The sequence below is a fragment of the Geotrypetes seraphini genome, chromosome 3 (assembly GCF_902459505.1).
Source record: "Geotrypetes seraphini chromosome 3, aGeoSer1.1, whole genome shotgun sequence".
NCBI lineage: Eukaryota > Metazoa > Chordata > Amphibia > Gymnophiona > Dermophiidae > Geotrypetes > Geotrypetes seraphini.
Genome location: NC_047086.1, coordinates 1,610,282 through 1,633,370, shown reverse-complemented (window position 1 = coordinate 1,633,370; position 23,089 = coordinate 1,610,282). Strand labels below are relative to the sequence as shown.

The 23,089-nt window shown below is 43.3% G+C and overlaps 1 protein-coding gene and 1 pseudogene across 1 annotated transcript in view; one reads left to right on the top strand and one right to left on the bottom strand.

The window, feature by feature from the left end:
• The window catches only part of LOC117357695 (uncharacterized threonine-rich GPI-anchored glycoprotein PJ4664.02-like), a 142,765-nt gene that overhangs the window by 22,490 nt on the left and 97,186 nt on the right, over window positions 1-23,089 (top strand). The window contains exon 3 of the mRNA XM_033938650.1: window positions 21,961-22,094. Within this exon, the coding sequence (XP_033794541.1) occupies window positions 21,961-22,094 (134 nt within the window). The remainder of the gene's footprint in view (window positions 1-21,960; window positions 22,095-23,089) is intronic.
• On the bottom strand, window positions 16,134-16,715 carry LOC117357697 (annotated as a pseudogene).

The following is a 23,089-nucleotide window of genomic DNA, read 5'->3' as shown; positions in this document are numbered from 1 at the left end:
AATTGGAGTAAATTAGTCAAACATGATTTCCCTTTCCTGAATCCATGTTGACTGGGTTTCATTAAGTCATATGCGTCCAAGTGCCGGACTATGCTATCCTTGATCAGTGCTTCAACCATCTTGCCAGGGACAGACGTAAGACTCACAGGTCTATAGTTGCCCGGTTCCCCTCTCGATCCTTTTTTGAAAATTGGGGTGACGTTCGCTATCCTCCAGTCGTCCGGTATCTGTCCAGTTCTGATTGTCAGGTTTGCAAGTTTTTGCAATAACTCTCCGATTTCAACCTTCAATTCCTTTAAGACTCTCGGATGAATCCCATCCGGTCCAGGGGATTTGTCGCTTTTAAGTTTGTCGATCTGATAGTATATCTGGTCTAAGTCCACTTCAACTGTGGTGAGGCTGTCTTCTATTTCTCCTGCAAACACTTTCTCCGCTTCAGGTATTGTTGAGGTGTCCTCCTTCGTAAAGACGGACGCAAAGAAGGAATTTAGTTTGTCTGCGATTTGTTTATCTTCCTTGACGTACCCTTTTCTTCCCTGGTCGTCCAGGGGTCCCACTGCCTCTTTTGCAGGTTTTTTCCCTTTCATGTATCTAAAGAAGGGCTTGAAGTTTTTGGCCTCCTGGGCTATTTTTTCCTCATATTCCTGTTTTGCATTCCTCACCGCCTTGTGACATTTCTTCTGATCATCTTTATGTTTGTTCCAGGCTTCGGTTGTCTTTATGCATTTCCATTTTTTGAAAGAGTCCTTCTTTTCTTTTATGGCTTCCTTCACCTGTATGGTAAGCCATGCCGGTTCTCTTTTGCTCTTTGTTCTCCGATCTTTGGAAATCTTCGGAATGTAGAGATCTTGTGCTTCTGTGATAGTATTTTTCAGTAGTGTCCATGCCTGATCAACCGTTTCAAGTTTGTCCATCATCTTCTCGAGTCGTTTTTCTACCATGGCTCTCATGCTATCGTATTTACCCTTTTTAAAGTTCAAGGTGGTGGTTAAGGTTTTGGCATGTTTCCCTTTCCTGATGTGTAGTTTAAAGTTGATTACATTATGATCACTCGTTCCCAGTGGAACTATGACTTCCACTTCTGTTATCGGTCCCGTGAGGCCATTTAGGACCAAGTCCAAGGTGGCGTTGCCTCTTGTCGGCTCTTTTACCATTTGTTCCAGGAAGCAATCCCCTAGCACCTCCAGGAACTTGGCTTCCTTGCCGCAGTTGGAGGTTGCTAGTTTCCAGTCTATCCCTGGGAAATTGAAGTCTCCCAATATAATTACATTGCCTGTCTTGCATTCTTGTTTGATTTCCTCCATCATTTCTGCGTCAGTTTCCTCCGCCTGTCCTGGTGGACGATAGTAAAGGCCAATTTTCGTATCTGCGCCATATTGACCAGGAATTTTGATCCAGAGTGACTCAAGCTTCTCTTTCCTTTCTGTTTTAACCATTTCAACAGAATCTATCCCCTCCTTAACATATAGAGCAATACCTCCACCTTTCTGCCCTATTCGATCTCTTCTATACAGTTTGTATCCCTGTAGTACTGTGTCCCATTTGTTTTCTTCATTCCACCATGTTTCTGTTATGCCAATGATATCCAATATGTCACGTCTTGCTATTGTCTCTAGTTCCCCCATTTTGTTACCCAGACTTCTAGCATTTGTATACATACATCTAAGTTCTCTTCGTGTTACCTTTTTGGACCTTCTACTCTTGGCCGTCCCTGTAGCTTCAATTTTGGTATCCTTTACTGCTCCTGTGTTATCACCTATCCGACAATAAAAGCCTGCCACTAGAAAAGATTCTTGGGCAGAACTCTTGCCTTCCAGGCAGGCAAATGGAACGATTGGCTTAGTAACGTTATCATGCTCTCCTCATCCTACTTCAATTTTAGAAAATTGTTAAAAACGAGTTTGTTCAATCATTTTGTAAACTAAGAATCTATACAGCTCTGCTAATTCAACCAGTAACCTTAAGAACTATATAGCTTTCCACTTCTTTCATTGTATTGATGACTTGATTGTGACCTCTTCGCTGATTGTCCAGCGCTTCTTGTTGTAAACCGCCTCAAACTTCCATGGCTTTGGCGGTATATAAGAATAAAATTATTATTATTACATTACACTTGGCTTGTTTATAGCCCACAAACACCAAATCCAAATTCATTTCTTCGCTGATGACAATCAACTATACCTTCCACTTGGAGATAATTGTGACTCCCAGATTAAAAAAAACTGGATGTCTACAAACAAGATACAACTAAATGCCACAAAATTTGAACTCCTTAGGATCTACAAAGAGCAATGCACCTACAACTGGCCCTCTCTTCTCTGAGAATCATCTACTATAATCGCCAAAGACCAAGTACGCAGCCTAGGTGTACTTCTCAACTCCAACTTATCACTTACCAACCATATCTCTCAAGTGGCCTCCTCTTCCTTCTAACACATCTGACAACTCCATAAAATAAGAAGCTACTTCTCTGAATCTGACTTTACCCAACTTCTGTATGCCTTTGTCCTCTCCTGCATGGATTACTGCAATGCATTATTCAACAGTGTAACAGCAAAAAATATTCATCGTCGCCAAGTGTTCATAACACAGCAATTAGACTTTTAAAGAACTTTTGTGACCACGATCCAGTATCGCATGGACTAGCATTAGCCCACTGGCTACTCATTGCCAAATGTTGCATTTTCAAAGGCTTAGTGCTCACTTTTAAGTCCATACACAACATGGTGCCCTGCTACATATCAGCCAAACTCCCACCTTACATCCCGAACTGACCCCTCTACTTCCAGGAGGAAACAGCTACAATTATCCCCTGGCCGGAGCCTCCAACTAGAAACTGGCAGATGCAGATCCTACTCCCAATTCTTACCAAGATACTGGAATCAACTACCTCCACGCATCAGAACCCTCGAAGGACTTTTGAACTTTAGGAAGGCAATAAAAATTTATCTCTTCACCTAATCTTTATTCTGTATCATCAGCTCAGGATGAATCTGTATTAGATGATTTCCACTATAGCCATACCACCTTAATGTCTGTATCTCGCTTGTTTTAATTATTATGTATGTTACTTTATAACCCATTCTGAGCACTTTGGGGAGGACAGGATGTAAATTGAATTGAATAATAAATAAATAAATAGTGCACTACACTAATCTAGTGAAGACAGGTTAGTGGATTGATGGTAGAAAAATATGAGTGCTTCAACGTACATACAGCAGGAAGAGCCAGTTAATGTAAAGAATGACATCATTCAGGACTGTGTAAACGGCAGGTTTTGCTACCTGTGTATACAAATACTGCCATGGTAAACCAATGAAGCATCCAAGTTTCAAAACTCAAATGTTTGTTTGGCATTTTGGAGTCTTTTTCAACACTGAAGTGTACTTACAATTTCCCCTTGCAAGTTCTGCTCCCAAGTTCAGACCCAAACAAGAAGTTAGATTTTAAAAAAATTCTACATTAGAATTTATACCTTAGTGTAAGCTAAGTTTGTTACCATTGCAAAATGAAGAACAGACATATACTTTCAAGCTTCAACCAAACCACCCCCAGAATAGGCCCTATTTAGGGCTGGCTCATCAATTAAAAATACTAGGTAATTGCCTAGGGCACAGCCAAGAGAAACAGTCATCAAAGCAAAATACGAGAGGTCATTTCATAAATAATGCACAGGTTGGCAACATTGGGGAGTGTATGATGCAATTGAAGTAACCTTGTTTCACTTTCACTTTAGTGCTTTCACTTTCACTTTAGTGCAGCGTGACGTGTGCTTAACTCTGTGACAAGTGTGGGAAATGGAGGCTACTGTGTCTTTTGACCATCAGAGGTTGTACATTAAGATTGAAACTCTACATGGCAAAAACCCGACAGAAATCCACAGTGCATTTTGTGAAGTCTGTGGTGAGTTAACAGTGGACCGTAGTACAGTTTCTCAGTGGGCCACTCATTTTCAAAGAGGTCGTATAAGCATAGATGAGAGTGATGAATGATGTGTGAAACTCATTGCTGATGCTCATGAACAAGATCGTTGTGCGACATGCGAGGAACTTTCTGAAACCACTGACATCAATATACCGAATTCTGGCAAATGATTTAAAAAAGAGAAAAAGTTCTGCGTGATGGCTCCCCCACTTCAGCAACAGAGACGTCTGGACAATGCAGCCGTGTTGAAAGAAAGATTCGACGTTGAAGGTCAGGCATTCTTGAATCGAAAGACGCTTAACATTTAAAAGTATGAGGCACGATATACAAAGCAATTAAGCTGGCCACTGACCAGTTAAATTTCGCCTAGACCACTGCAACTTATTTCTCACGTCTCTCACGTAACCATCTCTCCCCTTCAATCCATTCAAAATTGTGCCGCACAAGATATATTATGGTATATAGTTTATTAATCTTGTTATATCACTTGCTCATTTTCCTGGTCCAAGTAGTTTTTCAAAATAGAATCAAATAATAAAAATAACTTCATTGTTAAATAGAATAGACCTAATCCACACAAACAGCAAGCATACAAGAAAAGAACATAAGAACATAAGCAGTGCCCCTGCCGGGTCAGACCACAGGTCCATCCTGCCCAGCAGTCCGCTCCCGCGGTGGCCAAAAACAGGTCAAGGCCTGTCTGAATCATCAGAAGGGGCTCCCCTGCCACCTTGGTTTCCCATTTAAGTTCTGCCCTCCTATCGAAGTCCTAGCCCTCCGGTCTTGCACATGCACGACCAGGTTGGTTTACTCAGTACCCCACGATCCCTCTATCCCTCACTCCTAACTAAAACAATAATATCATATTAAGGACTGCTGGCTGAAGATTCAAAAAGCATTTAGAACATAAGAGTAATTTCAGATTGATTCAAATCTTGCCCGAAAACTTCTTAAATAAAAACCCCCACAACAGTTTTTAACATAGTTTTAAAAGATTTAAAATTTGCCTCTAATCTTAACTCTCGGGGCAAATGATTCCATACGTTTGGAGCTGCAAAGTAGACTCCCACCTAGCTCTATGCACAGAGGGTATTACTAGCCTATTGTCTTGAATAGATCTCAAAGTTCTTGATGGTTAATAAGGAATTCAACCCCACAATTGCACGGTACATAAATAATCCTTACAGGAAGGAGAAAAAGTAAATCCAAAATGATTAGCATCCAGTGTGACTAACCATAAGGCAACAGCCAGGGTTTTATGGGCTATCTTACAAGTGTAGCCAGTATTCAAAGGACCACTGCTAAAGTCCTCTTTTTCAATTTTTTTACCAGCACTCTCTAACTGAGCAGCTGCATTTACTCATCACTTGCACACTAAATGAAAAAAACCAGCACTTACAGGCATGTAATGTAATGTAATGTAATTGTAATTTATTTCTTATATACCGCTACATCCGTTAGGTTCTAAGCGGTTTACAGAAAATATACATTAAGATTAGAAATAAGAAAGGTACTTGAAAAATTCCCTTACTGTCCCGAAGGCTCACAATCTAACTAAAGTACCTGGAGGGTAATAGAGAAGTGAAAAGTAGAGTTAGAGGAAAAATAAAAATAAAATAAACATTTTAACAAGACAGCATTGATCTAAATACTTTGGAAGGTAGAAGAGAGGAGAGAAAGGAATAGAAGCAGAAGGGGGAGCCGTTGAACAGTAGAATTCTGGAGAAATTTAAATGATAGAAATAGAACAAAACAAAGACAAAAGGCAAAACAATAGATAAGATTAAAGATAAGTCATAAGCTGGAAAGAAAAATAAAATAAAACTTTGTCTTCAATCCACGGTTTCAGCGTCAGTGATGAAGTGGAGCAAGTAAGTTTAGGAGGAGCGATTGACGTTTCCAGAAAGGGCTTCTTCAGGGAAGAGACTTGGCAGACAGTCCCAGGATGCCTATGTCTCCTCCCCTGCGATGTTCTCCCATCCATGCATTCCCTCCCAGACACACTGCCCGTGCCCCAGCCGCTCCAAGGAGGTTGCCCCAGATGAGGCCCACGGTGAATGCAGGATTCTCTCCTCTGCGGGAAAGCCGCCCGGAGCCGACAGTCAATCTTCTTAGCGGATTGCATGGGGGGAAGAGTTCACACTCTTGGTAGGATCGGGTCTGTGTGCTCTCGGTGGTTGTGGCTGGTCTCGTTGCTGCTTAGGTGTAAAAGCAGTTGATCTCCTACTTCTGATAATATTTAAAAGCAAGCACATTGATTTTTCCAACGGAATGTTGGGGGAAGAGCTTACTTGTTTGGCTGGATCAGGGCAAAGGGCTCTCGGTAGTGGTGGCTGATCCTGTTGCTGCTTAGGTGTAAAAAACAGTTGATCTTCCTAGTGGACTGCAGGGGGAGGTGGAGCTCACACTCTTGGCTGGATCGGGTCTGTGTGCTCTTGGTAGTTGCGGATAGTTCCGCTGCTGCTGAGGTGTAAAAGCAGTTGATTTCCCACTGTTGCTGATATTTAAAAGCAGGTAGATTGATCTCTCCAATGGACTGCAGAGGGAGGAGCTCACATGCCTGGCTGGATCGGGGCAAAGGGCTCTTGGTAGTGGTGGCTGGTCCTGCTGCTGCTTAGGTGTAAAAGCAGTTGATTTTCCTAGCGAACTGCAGGGAGGGTGGAGCTCATATTTTTGCAGGCATAAGTAGCTAAGTGACTACGCACTATTTTGTAATGGTGCACATAAGTTACATTACATTAGTGATTTCTATTCCGCTTGTACCTTGCGATTCAAAGCGGATTACATTGGAAGAGAGCTGGACATTTCCAGGAGGTTGCATTACATTGGAAAATTGCTGGTACAGGTTACAAATTGAGGATTCAGATTATATTACATTGGAAAATATTTCAGGTTACGTTACATTGAAAAATATCCGGCTTCATTACATTGGTAGATAGCTGGTTTCAGGTAGGAGATATTAGGTTTCAGGTTGGTTACTTGGGTTTCCGGTTACTTTTTGGGACGTTGAAGATATGGTACCAGAGGAGTGGGCTATACATGGGAAAATATAGAGGGGATAGGAAGAGGGGGAGATTAAGTTGATTGAATATACTTTTTGAATAGAAGTGTTTTGATTTCTTTTTGGAATGCTTTGAGGTCAGATGTTGTGATTAACAGTTTGGAGATGGAGGGTTCAAGTTTTGCTGCTTGCGTTGCTAGGAGGTTATCATATAGTTTTTAGCGATGAGTGCCTTTGAATGGTGGGTAGGAGAATGGGGTCTGGGTTCTCCTTGTTCTGGGTGGAAGGTTACGATTTAGGCGATTGTTTAAATAAAAAGGTGCAGTACCGTAAATTACTTTGAAGAGTAGATTGTATAGTTTGAATTGAATTCTAGCTCGAATCGGTAGCCAATGTGAATCTAGGTAGGCATTAGTGATGTGGTCAAATTTTCTGAGAGAATAGATTAGTCTGAGAGCTGTGTTCTGAACGGTCTGTAGTTGTTTGATCATGTTTGTGGGGCATGGTAGATAGAGGATATTGCAGTAATCTACAAGGGATTGTACTATGATCCTATATTGTTCTTTGTCAAAGAATTTTCTTATTTTTCTTAGGTTGCGCATTGTGAAAAATGCTTTTTGGGTAGTTTTGTTGATTTGAGCCTGCATTGTGCAGCATCTGTCTATCAGCACTCCCAGGATTTTGAGTGAGGTCTGGATTGGGTATTTGGTTGCTTTAATTTCCAGGTCTGTTATGGATGGATTTTTGTCCGTTTCTAGCATTAGGAATTTGGTTTTGTCCGAGTTCAGCTTCAGTTTGTGGTTTGTCATCCATTTTTCTACTTCCTCCAATATTATTTCCAGGTGTCTTGATGAGGTGAGGTCTTGGGTATCGTAGGGGAGGAGAATGGTTATGTCATCTGCATAGCTGAATGATGTTACGTTTAGGTTGTCTAGGGTGGTACCGAGGGAGGATATGAAGAGATTAAATAGAATGGGTGATAGTGAAGACCCCTGTGGCACTCCGCAGGAGTTTGACCATGGGTCTGATTTAGTATCTTTTAGCTTAACTCTATAAGTTCTTGCTTTGAGGAATCCTTAGAACCAGTTGTAAACCCCACCAGAGATCCCTATAGCGTCTAGTATCTGGAGTAGTATAGTGTGATCTATTAGATCGAAAGCGGCGGAAAGATCTAGTTGGATAATTAGGATCCTGCGTCCTTTACTGAGGTACTGTTGGGCTATGTCCAGCAGTGTTGCTAGTAGTGTCTCCGTGCTGTGGTTTGTTCTGAATCCTGATTGAGAGAAATGAAGTAGGTTATGGTCATCTAGGTAGTTGGTGAGGTATTGTGCCACAAGTCCATCTATCAGTTTGACGTACAATGGGATCAAGGCGATGGGTCTATAGTTGGTGGGAGTGTCTATAGGACCTTTTTGATCTTTCAGTAGAGGAGTGATTATAATCTCGCCTAGTTCTTGTGAGAATTGACCTTCCTTGAGTGTGGTTTGTATCCATTGCATGAGACTGATTTTGAATTTAGGGGAGGCATTTGTAAGGAGATACGATGGGCAGTTATTCAGGTCGCATGAGGTATGGCTATATTTTTTGTAGAGTCGGTCCAGGTCGGACCATTGTAGAGTTGGGAAGGTGGTCCATGTTCTGTCTGCAGTTATGGCTTCTTCCATTGTGGGGGTTATTAGTATCTCGTCGAGGTTGGTTGATGCTTAGTACATGAATGCAAGGGGCTATGAATGTAGGTGGAGCATGGAAGGAACTTGGGTGAAGGTGTCGCAACATACACACAACTTACAAAGAGAGATGCCAAGACCATGTAAGGGAGGGGAAGGAAAGGAGATACCAGACCATGGAGGGAGAAGGAGACAGATGCCAGACCAGGGGCAAGGAAGGAGAGAAAAGGCCAGATAATGGAGGGGGAAGGAGAGATAGAAGAGAAGGAGAGCAGAAAGATGCCAGGATATGGGGGAAGGGAAACTATTTATTTTATTTATTTAAAAATTTATATATCGCATAAAAACTATGCAGTTTACAAGATTACATGCATATATATTAAAAATACTAAACATATTTCAACAAGACAAGCACAATAAAATATTAACTAACGATATCATTATTAAAACCTTATTTTAAATTCATCCTACAAGATGGAAAGACCAGAGAGAAAGAAAGGAGAGGAGATGCCAGAGCCTGGAGGGGGAGGGAGAGATAGAAGAGAAGCAAAAAAAGGGAGATGCCAGGCCATGGAGTTGAGTGGGAAGGAAGGAAAGAAAGGAGAAGAGAGAGATGCTAGAGCATAGGGGAAGGGGTGAAGCTGAAATGAATCATGTGCAAAGGAGACGTTTATAATTAATTCAAATCACTGTCATAAAAATTTTAACAAACCAAAAAAAATTGATCACATTACTCCCCTGTTAAAAAGTGCTCACTGGCTACCTATCCATCACAGTATCACTTACAAAATTGTTTTAATCGCCTTCAAAACTATGAAAAAGAAGGAGCCCACTTTTATCCATAAATACATGATTCCACATGATCCTCCGAGAACCTTAAGATCTGCATCACAGCATCTTCTTTATGTCCCATCCTTATAAATCATTAATACCCGTAGGGCTTCTTCTTATGCAAAGATAGCCCCAACAATATGGAATTCATTACCATCATATTTAAGGTCTGAACAGAATTTAGATAAATTCAAGGGTGGCCTCAAAAGCTTCATATTTAAAGATGCATATGACTGTTAATTGACCTATGGGACCTTCCTTGCTCATTTTCCACACCAAAATTGATTTTTCCCTTTCCCCTTGTTATTATCTTTAATTTTTCTCTCTTTCTTTCAAATTGTATTTCTCCCCACTATCCTACTGTCTCATGTAAGTAAAGTTATGTCATTAATAGTGTGTTACCTGGACCCCTTTTTAATTTTTTTAGAATTTATGATTAGCGTTTTATCAAATTTTTAATAAACTTGAAACTTGAGAGAAGGGGCACAGGACAGACAGTTTATTGAAGGGACATAGAAAGAGGAAAGTTGCCGTATGGAAGAGAGAGAGAGGGCAGGCACTGGATGGAAAGGGCAGAGAGGGCAATGGATGGAAGGGGCAAGACAGAGGGTGAACAGTAGATGGAAGGGGTAGAGAGAGGGGGACAGATGCTGAATGGAAGTGTGGTGGAGAGTGGGGGCAGACCCTGAATGGAAGTGTGGGGAGGGGGCAGACATTGAATGGAAGGGGGGTAAGAAAGGGAACTAGACGCTGGAAGAAAGTGGGGAGGAGAAAGAAAAAAGGGCACATGCTGGATTGGAGGAAGAGGATAGAGTTAGATACTGGAAGGTGAGGGAAAAAAGTGGCAAGCTATAGGTAGACACAATGAAAGAGGGAAATTGAGGACTGAATAGTGAGAAAGAATTTAGACAGAGGCAGAAAATAAATTAAGAAAGAAGAACAATAGGAAAGGAACGGAGAGAGAGATACTAGAGCAGAGGGGAAGAGGAGGAGACAGATACCATACCTGGGAGGATGAAATGTTGAAGGAGACAGATACCAGATCTGAGGGGAGGAAAGGAGGAGAGAGAAAGATGCTAAAATCTGCTATGAGGGAGGGAGAGATGGAAGGGAAGAAGACAGATGCTACACCACGGGGGAGTGGAGAGAAGTAGATGGACCTAGGGGCTGCTGTGTGAGCGGACTGCTGGGCACGATGGACCGCTGGTCTGACCCAGCAGCGGCAATTCTTATGTTCTTATGATGCCACACCAATGGGGGGGGAGAGATGGAAGGGATAGGCAGACAGTTTCTGGAAGAGGCATAGAAAGAGAGCAGATACCATATAGAAGAGGCAGATAGAGGGCAGACAGTGGATGGAAGGAAGAGAATGATGAGAAGATGAGGAAAGCAGAAACCAGACAACAAAGGTAGAAAAAAATGTCTACAGCCAAACCTCGGTTTACAAGTGCTGCAGTTTGCGAGTGTTTTGCAAGACGAACAAAACATTCGCAAAATCTGCATCTCGGAAACCGAGCTTGACAGGACATGTCGGTGCCAGTGCCCGAAGATCTTCCCTCTTCCTTGTGCTTGGCCTTGAACATCTGCGCTTGCTCAAGGCCTTCTAGTTCTCGCTCTCTCCGAGATTCTCGCTTGATTCATTCCACCTCCTCCCCCTTCCCGTGGCCACCGAGATCTCTGAGAATCTCAGAGAGAGCGAGAAGTAGAAGGCCTTGAGCATGCGCAGATGTTCAAGGCCCAGCACAAAGAAAAGGGAAGATCTTTGGCACCGGCATGTCCTGTGCGTTGGTGCTGGTACCGGTGCCAGATAGGAGTAAGAGAATGTGTTTGGGTGGGTGAGTGGGGATGCCAAATCACGGCAGGGGGGGGCAACACGAGCGGGGGGATGCTAGATCGTGGGGGGGGAGTGGAGCAGCGCCGGTGGCCTTGGGGGGATGTAAGGTGGAGCAATGCCGGTGGCCTCAGGGGAGAGTAAGGTAGAGCAGCGCCGGTGGCCACGGGAAGGGGGGAGGAGGTGGAACGAATCAAGTGAGTTTCCTTTACATCCTATGGTGAAAGTTGCTTTGATATACGAGTAAATTGATTTATGAGCATGCTTCTGGAACAAATTATGCTCGTAAACCAAGGTTCCACTGTATATGTTTTATTAATTAATTTATTTTTACTTTAGGATAAAGTATTATTGTAGCTGTGTTGATAATTGTTTATTAATAGACAATGGAAATAAGGCGATCCTGTTTATTGGACTAATTTTAATACATTTTTTACTAATTCAGAGACCATAACTCTTTCCTCAGGTCAGGACAGGGATACTGCAACAGCAGTACAGTTTACTGACCTGAAGAAAAAGGTTTTAACCTCTGATAGCTAACTGAGAAATGTATTAGTCCAATAAAATGACGGGTACTTAATTTTCTTCTTGCTATGCCCCATGCCTCCTACCCAAATGCAGAATATAAATTGGTGTCTAGGAAGGAAGTGGGGATTTGTTCAGAGATATTTTGAGGTTGTATAAAAGAAAAACTGTACACTGGCACTGTTTGTTTTGAATTTTAAAATAAAAGAAATAAAGTGGAAATAAAGAAGTAAATAAGAACATGGGTAAATAAATGGGGTCGGGTGGGGCAGGGGCGGGGTTGTGGGGTAGGGGACCAATGGGACCTGTGTGCCTAGGGGCCCTTGACAAAGTAATCCTGCCCTGTCTGCACAGGGGGATAGGAGGGAGGGAAAGCTCCTGCACAGGGGGATGAGAGGGAGTGATGGAAAGCTACTACACATGGAAATGGGAGGGAAGGAGTGATAGAAAGCTGCTGTGCAGGGGGATATGAGGGAGGGATGAAAGCAACTACACAGAGGGATGTGAGGGAGAGATGGAAAGCTACTACACATGGGGATGGGAGTGAGGGATATAAAGCTGCTGTGCAGGAAGATGGGAGGAATGGAAATCTGGTGGGCAGGGGGATGGGAGGTAGGGAAAGCTGCTGTACAGGGGGATGGGAGGGATGGAAAGCTGCTGCGCAGGGAAATGGGTAGTAGGTATGAAAAGCTACTGCGCAGGGGGATGGGAGAGAGGGATGGAAAGCTACTACGCAGGGGGATAGGAGGGAGGGATGGATAGGTACTGCACAGGGGAATAGGAGGGAGAGATGGAAAGCTACTATACGGTGGATGGGAGTGAGGGATGGAAAGCTACTACACAGGGGGACGGGAGGGAGGGATGGAAAGCTACTACATGGGGGATGGAAAGGATGGAAGGCTACTACACATGGGGATGGGAAGGAGTGATAGAAAGCTGCTGTGCAGAGGATGGGTTGGAGGGATGAAAGCTACTACACAGGGGGGAGGATGGGTTGGAGGGATGAAAGCTACTACACAGGGGGGGATGTGAGGGAGGGATGGAAATCTACTACACATGGGGATGAGAGGGAGGGATTGAAAGCTGTTGTGCAGGGGGGTGGGAGAGAGGGATGGAAAGCTACTGTGCAGGTGGATGGTAGGGAGGGAAAGCTGCTGCACAGGGGGATGGGAGGGAGGGAAAGCTGCTGCTCAGGGATGGGAGGGAGGCATGGAAATGTGTATCCTGCCAGAGCTGGTGTTAGACTGCGAGCCTGAGCTAGGACCTAACAGGAAAAGTCTTTTTGGTTTATTTTGTTTACACCACAGCGCTGGCGCTGGCGTGGGGTTGGAGAGGGCAAAGGGGGGTTGGTGTTGCGGGGTCGGTGGGGAGTGTTGCGGGTCAGCAGGTGGGGAGTGTTCAGCAGGCCGATCGGGGGGACAGTTGTGGGAGGGCTGCATTGGGGCAGGAGGGCCTGGGATCCCTCATGCCCGTATCTTAGTGGGGGTGGGGGGTCTTAGGTCACCGGGGCAAGAGAGGTTGGGCTCCCTCCTGCCCGGATCAAGTCAGAGGGCAGTGGGGTACATAAGAACATAAGAAATGGCTTCGCTGGATCAGACCATAGGTCCATCCAGTCCGGCGACCTGCACCCACGGAGGCCAAGTCAGGTGTTCCCTGTTGAGAAACCTTGTTTACTCGTATCCCTCAATTTGATTTGCGAGAAGGTGTGCATCCAACTTGCCCTTGAATCCCGGAATGGTGGTCTCTATCACGACCTCCTCCGGGAGTGCGTTCCAAGCGTCCACCACTCGTTGTGTGAAGCAGAATTTCCTGATATTTGACCTCTTGTCCGAGTCACATTTGACAATGTGAATAACGATGTTTCTTGCTCTATTTTGTCGAATCCTTTTAATATTTTAAAAGTCTCTATCATGTCCCCTCGCAGTCTTCTCTTCTCGAGGGTGAACAATCCCAGTTTTCCGAGGCGTTCTTTGTAGCTCAAGTTCTTGATACCTGTAACTAGCTTCGTGGCTCGTCTTTGCACCCTCTCCAGCAGGGTTATATCCTTCTTTAGGTAGGGAGACCAGTGTTGGACACAGTATTCCAAGTGTGGTCTGACCATTGCTCTGTAAAGCGGCATTATGATGTCCTCCGAACTACTCGTGATCCCCTTCTTTATCATGCCCAACATCCTGTTTGCTTTCTTTGCTGCCGCTGCGCATTGTGCTGATGGCTTCAGGGTCCTGTCTATCAGTACCCCCAGGTCCCTTTCTTGTTCGCTCTTGCCCAATGTTACACCTAACATTTTATATTCATGTTCCTTGTTTTTCTTACCCAGGTGCATCACTTTGCATTTTTCTATGTTGAACTTCATCTGCCATTTTTCTGCCCATTTCTCTAGCTGGTTCAAATCTCTCTGGAGTTCTTCTCTGTCCTTTTGTGACCCAACTACCCTACATAGTTTTGTGTCGTCTGCAAACTTGATTAAATTACTTGTTGTTTCTTCTTCCAGGTCGTTTATGAAGATATTGAACAAGATGGGCCCAAGGACTGAACCCTGGGGTACACCGCTCGTCACCTTTTCCCAGTCCGAGAACTTCCCATTTATGCCTACCCTCTGCAATCTGTTTTTCAGCCATTTGCCTATCCATCTTAGTATATCTCCTTCTATTCCATGGCTTTGTAGTTTCTTCAGAAGCCTTGCGTGTGGAACCTTGTTGAACGCTTTCTGGAAGTCCAAGTATATTATATCCACTGGTTCACCGTTATCGATTTGTTTGTTCACCTCCTCAAAAAATTGAAGTAAGTTTGTCAAACATGACTTCCCCTTCCTGAAGCCATGCTGACTAGCTCTCATTAGGTCGTGGTTTTCCAGGTGTTGCACTATGCTATCCTTTATTGCTTCAACCATCTTCCCAGGAACCGATGTAAGACTCACAGGTCTATAGTTGCCCGGTTCTCCTCTCCATCCTTTTTTGAAGATTGGAGTGACATTCGCTATCTTCCAGGCATCTGGTATTCGCCCGGTTCTAATTGACAAGTTAGCTAGGGATTGTAAAAGTTCTCTGATTTCTACCTTAAGCTACCTTTAGCACTCTCGGGTGGATTCCATCTGGTCCAGGGGATTTGTCACTTCTTAGTTTGTCGATCTGATAGTATATCATGTCCAAATCCACATTCACTGTGGTTAGGCTATCCTCAATTTCTCTTTTGAATGCTTTCCCTGTTTCTGGCATTGATGCAGTGTCCTCCTTAGTAAAGACAGACGCAAAGAATGAGTTCAGCCTATCCGCAATCAGTTTGTCTTCCTTGATGCACCCTTTTCTTCCTTGGTCGTCGAGAGGGCCCACTGCCTCCTTATCTGGTTTTTTCCCTTTTATGTATCTAAAAAAGGGTTTGAAGTTTCTGGCTTCTTGCGCTATCTTTTCCTCATATGCTTTTTTAGCGTCTCTTACTGCCTTGTGACACTTCTTCTGGTTGACCTTGTGACTGTTCCAGGCCTCCGTTGTGTGTTCGCGTTTCCATTTTTTAAACGAGTTCCTCTTATCACTTACTGCATCCTTCACCTCTTTAGTTAGCCAAGCTGGTTCTCCTTTGTTTTTATTTTTCCTTCCTTTGGATATCTGCGGAATGTAGAGATTCTGCGCTTTGGTGATGGTATTTTTTAGTAGGGACCATGCTTGATCGACTGTTCTGATTTTGGCTGCCTTTTTCTTGAGCCGTTTTTTAACCATGACTCTCATGCTGTTGTATTTGCCTTTTCTGAAGTTAAAGGTTGTGGTTTGAGTCTTGGTACGTTTCTCCTTCCCAATGCCAATTTTAAAATTGATCATGGTAGTTGCTGGGGCAGGGTAGTTGCTGGGGCAGGAGGGGTTGGGCTCCCTCCTGCCTGATCGGATTTGGGAGGGGGGTGGATCGCGGCAGGAGAAATAGCCAATCTCTCCTGCCTTGATGGCGATTGCCCGCCCCCCTGAACCGTGGCACTTCGAGGATGACGATGGCGTGTGATTTTGTAAAGGTGTTCTTTTGACAGACACTGGTTACAGAATCCAGCTTTTAGGCGAAGGACTGGCTCCTCCTTCACCTAAAAGGCCTGGATTTGGGTGTTTGGGAGTAGGCTGTTTTTTGGGTTAGTAATGTGTCTTAAGTGTAGACGTAGAGGTGGTCTGGGCATTTAGAGAGCTGAATGTAGAGGCAGGCCTTATAAAAAAAAAAAAAAAAACACACCTCCTTTTGGACGTTTTTTTTTTTGAGAATGGACATTTTCCCTGCTTCTACTTTCAGCGTTTAGGGCCTAGGCCAAAAGGGGACTTAGATGTTTTTCTTGATTATGCCTCTCCACATATCACCAATTCTACTGTATTAGTCTAAAGCATCATTCATTCTTCTTTTATTTTTGCCTGAGGAGTTTGTTGATCTCCCTTTTGCCCATGCCAATGTACTTTGAAATAATCCCCTAATTATTCAGGCCAGGAAGCAACAGCAATAAAATAAGTGATGAGAAGGTTATGAACCAGTTGTCCTATCCAAGCAATCACAACAAGAGAACTTATCATAGTCATGAAATACACTTTAGGTTTTTCTTCCTTCAGAGAAAAGAGGCTCTTCCAGCAACCAACAATGCGATGACGACTTTTTACAAGGTTGCTACAAATTTTATGAAATCTCTGCTTCTGCTCTGTGGTCCACATATTTGAGCCAAAAATTCTAGGTGCAAGAGCGGGTACCAGATAATCAGCCAGACACAGAAACACAACAAAACAAGAAACATCTGACAGAACTGATGGATCCAAGTAATACACCATTAGAAATACTAAAGAAATTATGCCTATGACGGCAGCTGGAAACCAGGGCTTCTCCCTACCAAAATAACTTCACCCCATCCTTGCAACTTCTCCTCAAGATTAGCAGTCTCTCCAGCCAGCAAATTCGTGTTTTTATTGTCTATCTCCGCCATCATAACCCCAACCCAGAAAAGCCTTTCAGAACCTCACGAACGCACCAAATGAGGTCTCACCAAAATCTTATACAGGGGCATCAATACCTCCTTTTTCCTATTGGCCATACCTCTCCCTATGCAACCTAGCATCCTTCTAGCTTTCGCCATCATCTTTTCAACCTGTTTGGCCACCTTAAAATCATCACATACAATCACACCCAAGTCTCACCTTTCATTTTAGTGGTTATAATCAAACCAAAACAGGATAGTGAAAAATATATATCAACAAAATATAACAAGTACTGCAACAAGTTGATATAGGGAAATTTTTAATTTTTATCATAAATATTTTTAATATACTTTTGATATTTTTGTCTTTTTCAATTATGTGTACTGAATTGATTCTTTGCAGACACTAATATGCTTCCTGATGAAGCCCTTTCGGGGCGAAACGGGGCCCGTAGTATGAACTATATATAGTGGAAAGTTGCTTTATGAGTGCCTTTTCGAGAATATCCGGCGCTTCAGTCTTCTTGGCATTGGAGTGACTTCCTGAACACGCTGCAATTCCATAGCGTGTTAGCTCTTTGAGATAAGTGCTATTTTCGAGCTGATTGTGGTTGATTGTGGCAGCTTTAAGCATTTGCACTTTATCTTATGTGCAATATATATTTTTTCATTCAGGCATAAAGCACTTTATTTGAAGCACCTTTACTGAAGCACTTTCATCTATGCACTCAGCACTTTCCCTAGAAATTTCTACATTCATAAAAGAAGCAGATAAGTAATATTTTTTGCACTTTATAGTTTATGTTAGTCATGAAGTTAGCTTCACTTTAATAATTGAAAAAGACAAAAATATCAAAAGTATATTAAAAATATTTATGATAAAAATTTAAATCTTTTGTCAAAGGAGGTTTTTGATCAATGAAAGACACCCACTTGCCACAGCTATATAGGGAGAAAACATACATGTTCCCTATGTGGTAAATATCTGAGATTTTTTCCTCCTGATAGGTTTATTTCCCTATATCAACTTGTTGCAGTACTTGTTATAATCAAACCAAACCATTTGATGATCGCTACTTCCCATTTGTGAGGACCAGACCCAGTATCACTTTTTCCTTTGTGAGTTCTGTCACCATTTGGCTGAGCAGAGTCTCTTGAAAGGTATCCATAATCTCCCTACTTCTTTCCGATTCTGCAGATGGAACTTTCCAATCCACATCTGTCAGATTTAAGTCAACCATTAGCAGCACCTCCTCTTTCTTTCTGAACTTTATTAATTTGCTGCGATTGAGTTGGAGGTACACTACACCCACAGAAATAGAAGTTCCATCTTCTCTTTTCAGAGCGATCCATATCGCTTCTTCCTCTCCCCATGTCCCCTGCATTTCAGTCGCTTGAATATTGGTCTTTACATAGAGAGCTACTCTGCCACCTTTTTGACCATCTCTGTTCGTCCTAAAAAGATTGCACTTCCCTCTCTGTATTTGCGATTTCATTAACCATGGTTTTGGTTATTTGCGGGTTTTCAAACACAGGCTCAGTCCCCAAATTTACGTCACAGGAAATTGGGGGAGAAATCACCCGAAACCTACAGCCGAGGCAGAGCCCGATGAACTGACAGGATCTGGTGCTATTCCCAGAGGCCCTGACCTGGCGGGAGCCCGCCACCGAACGTGCACATGCCTGAAACTCAGCGGGCATGCACCGATTCTGTACCTGGTATTTGCCAGTGCCAGGCGTGCAATCTGATCTGGAAGTCCCCCGCCAACCACAGCTGATGCTGCCGCTGCAAGAACTCCCCAGCCGCTGCACGAACTCCCAGCCTGAAGCCAATCCCCTTTCAACTTTCTCCACCCCTAAGTGGGCGCATTGAACACACAGGCTGGTCCTAGCGTGCACATGTGGAGGGGTGGTGGCAGGTTACTCCTCTCTCCCATGCACAGTGGTAGCCCTGCACTCTGTTCTGGAAGCGGTTCTTAGGATCCAGACCCACACGTTCCTTTACAGCCAGTGGTATTTGCCCAAGCGATGCACAGAGAAAATCACTGCACAGGAACAGGTCAGGTTATTCACGGTTTTGTGCCTTTTCTAGGGGTTTTATTCCAGAAAAAACACGAATAGCATACGAAAAGTTATTTGTGGTTTTTCTGTATTCTCATCCATTCTGTTCTCCTAACAGTAGAAACATAGAAAATGATGGCAGAAAAGGGCTATAGCCCACCAAGTCTGCCCATTCCAAATACCCCCCCCCCCCCCGAATTCACTCCCTTAGGGATCCTACGTGAGTATCCCATTTTCTTTTAAAATCTGACATGCTGCTGGCCTCAAACACCTGCAGTGGGAATTTGTTCCAATGATCCACCACTCTTTCGGTGAATAAGTACTTTCTGGAGTCGATATGAAACTTCCCTCCCCTGATTTTCAGCAGATGCCCTCTGGTGGTCGAGGGTCCCATGAGACAGAAGATCTCATCTTCCGACTCGATATGTCCCGTGATGTACTTAAACGTTTCAATCATGTCTCCTCTCTCTCTTCGTTCCAGTATGTCTGCATCCCATCCATGGGAGTCGCTGAACCATGTCTCTGTGATAACAACACTATCTTATTGGAGTAACAACACTATCTTATTGGAATATTGTGTTCAGTTTTGGAGACCGTATCTGGCGAAAGATGTAAGAAGACTTGAGGCGTTCCAGAGGAGGGCGACGAAAATGATAGGAGGCTTGCGCCAGAAGACATATGAGGAGAGACTGGAAGCCCTGAATATGTATACCCTAGAGGAAAGGAGAGACGGGAGATATGATTCAGATGTTCAAATACTTGAAGGGTATTAACGTAGAACAAAATCTTTTCCAGAGAAAGGAAAATGGTAAAACCAGAGGACATCATTTGAGGTTGAGGGGTGGTAGATTCAGGGGCAATGTTAGGAAATTCTACTTTACGGAGAGGGTAGTGGATGCCTGGAATGCGCTCCCGAGAGAGGTGGTGGAGAGTAAAACTGTGATTGAGTTCAAAGAAGCGTGGGATGAACACAGAAGATTTAGAATGAGAAAATAATATTAAATATTGAACTAGGCCAGTTACTGGGCAGACTTGCATGGTCTGTGTCTGTGCATGGCCGTTTGGTGGAGGATGGGCAGGGGAGGGCTTCAATGGCTGGGAGAGTGTAGATGGGCTGGAGTAAGTCTTAACAGAGATTTCGGCAGTTGGAACCCAAGCACAGTACCGGGTAAAGCTTTGGATTCTTGCCCAGAAATAGCCAAGAAGAAAAAAATAAAAAATTTAAATTGAATCAGGTTGGGCAGACTGGATGGACCATTCGGGTCTTTATCTGCCGTCATCTACTATGTTACTATGTTGCTATCCAGGTCTGCCTCTAACATCAGTGCTTGCAGATCATGAACTTTGTCGCTTAGACTGCGAGCGCTTGTGTTTTTCTGTGGCAGCTCTAAAATAAAGAGACCTATAAGTCTCAAATTGGAAGGGGAATAGAGAGTAACACAAAAATAATTAATTCCCTTATGGGAAACTGTAGTGTTTGGTTAAATGGGCTCTTCGTAATCAAGTCCTTGTATCGACCTTATGCCCCCTATTTTTATTTTGTTTTTTTATTTACAACTTTTTAAATAATTTTTATCTCTTATTATTGTAAACCGACCAAATACTTGTGATTAAGGGTATGGAAAACCTTACATACACTGACAGACTGAAGAAGCTGGGGCTGTTCTCCCTGGAAAAGCGGAGACTCAGAGGAGATATGATAGAAACCTTCAAGATCCTGAGGGGCATCGAAAAGGTTGACAAGGACAGATTTTTCAATTTGAAAGAAACCACAAGAACAAGGGGTCACTCGATGAAATTGAAGGGGGACAGGTTTAGAATAAACGCAAGGAAATTCTTTTTCACACAGAGGGTGGTGGACACATGGAACACCCTTCCGGAGGCCGTGAAAGGAAATAGCACAGTATAGGGTTTCAAGGAAGACCTGGATAGGTTCCTGGAGGACAAAGGGATTGAGGGGTACAGATAAGAGCAGTGGAAGGTTTAGAGATTAAGTGTAGAGGTAGGTATAAAATTAGTCAGGGACCGCTGCTCAGGCAATATGCCTGATGGGCCGCCGCGTGAGCGGACCGCTGGGCGGGATGGACCTCTGGTCTGCCCCGGCGGAGGCGACTACTTATGTACTTACTTATGTACTTATGATGGTCGGTATATCAAAATATTAATAAACTTGAAACTGCTTTCCCAAAATATAGCATGGTAGTGGCAGGAAGAGGTTATAAGTGAGATGGGTGGAGTTTGGAAGGAGATAAGGGGTTCATTTCCCCCCTCCCCATCTCTATGTGTTTTCCTCTTGGCTCAGCTACTAAGCCCTGGCTTGCTCTTCTCACTCCCAGCACAGCTCTGCTATAGGCTGGCTTTTGGCGTGTCTGACCTGTGTAACTGTGCAGGGCACGATGACTGAGGGGGACCTGCTATACTTGTTCCCCATATCCTTCCATATCATGTGGGGAATAATGGTGTTAGACAGAGAATGGAGGAGAAAGAAGGAGGTGTTTGGTAAAAGAAGGACACTGTGCTGGAGGCACCACTGATAATGGAGGGGGCATTGTGACAATGCTACTATCATAAGATGAGGTCCCAATTGACACTCAAGTCAGTGCTAACTCAGCTCACCAAGTCAAGCACCTAGAAAAATGACGTCTGAGTGCTGGTTATGTGAGCCAGGGTTTGAAAAGCCTACATTTCTAGTGCTTAGATGCATCGAATAATTGCTGCTTAGCGACACCTAAGACCAACTCCGCCACAGTGTAGCAGGTTCCTAAATTTTCCTCTGCCCTCCCCACAAAAAAATGACCCAATGAATTAAGTAAATGTATAAAAATGTCAGAAAAATAGCTTTATTCTTAGACAAGTAAAGCAAACATACAAATATCCACATCCAGTCAGTGCTCGAGAGAGGTCGACCCTGCAGCCCAAAACGGAAACGGGTTTGGCATGCCTGTTCTAGGTCCCTTTGCACAGAGGAGAAAGTGCCATTACTGGGAGGGAAGAAAGCAGATATCTACGACTGATGCATTTGCTTCTGTATTTATGGTGTGCAAAACTCTAGAGAGCCAGGCAGATCCTTGAAAATGTAATTCAGACTCTGTGTAATATTTTAGGAACCAGCTGTGGGAGGGATGGATTAGGGACAGGGAGGATAATTAATGGCCGATGAATCAAACACATTGTAAGGCTTTTTTTGTTGTAGGAGCAAGTTCACGAATATTACAGAAGATGGAGATGGTTCTGATAGACTGGAAGTTATGTATAAACTGGCTCTGGAAGATTACAAAGAACATGCTGTGTGCAGCTTTAGACCACAGAGGATACGACTCCTGCCAGGTTACCCCTTTTGTACACTGATACGACACAAGCACGATACCTCAGGCAGCAATTCCTACCTGCATAACACCAAAATACATAACTATTAAGGTGGTCAGGCAGGATTTTGAAGGTGGCCAAGAGATTGCAGTTGTCTAGCAAGTTCACAGTTTGGGAATGATGCTAGAGTCCATTCTGGATTTGTGCTGTGTTTAAGAAGTCATTTTTAAAACTGCTACTGTTGAGTAAGTGAAAAATATTATTCCTACTGATGACTGTATATCAGTTGTGTAACATATTGTTTATCAGCGGTTTAGATTACTGCAATTCTGCGTGCTACTATCTACTTGCAGGATGTTCTCATTTCCAGCATATGACTCCATTTCTTTAGCAGCTACATTGGATTCCAGTTATTAAAAGAATCAATTTAAAAATGCTTCTTTTAATACTTCTACTCTGTCTAAAATTTATATTCCTAACTGTACGTTACACTCAGAAGGTGCTTTGGTGTCCCAGAATTTCTGACTTAAGAAAGACTTGCTTTCAAGAAACTTCTGTGGAAAGGCCATCCAGGAATTTGAAACCAACTTCTTGTTCAAATGAGACAGAATAACTGAAAGGATCTCTCTTGTATCTGTCTGATGTAGCATAGAATGAGGTAGCACTTAATAGTTTTCAGGTCCCAACAACCTCTATGATGTATTGTGTGTCATGTCTGTTGTGTTCAATTGTGTATGTTTTTGTATAGTCTATTTTGGTCCAAAAATATGTCAATAAAACCATAAACGGCTTGTGGCCCCCCCGCTCTCAGATGTAAGAGAGGGGAGGGGCTGCCAGCAAAGAAAATCCTTTCACCCTTTGACAGGTGAGTGGTAGGTTGAATATCTATCCCACAGAGTATTGCAAGAAGGGATGATAGGAAAAGGGTAGAACAAGAGGAGGAAAGGCATCTCTCATTCATTCGGGAAATGCAGGCCAAAAATAAAATCAGTAGAACAAACAATCATTTCTGCAAG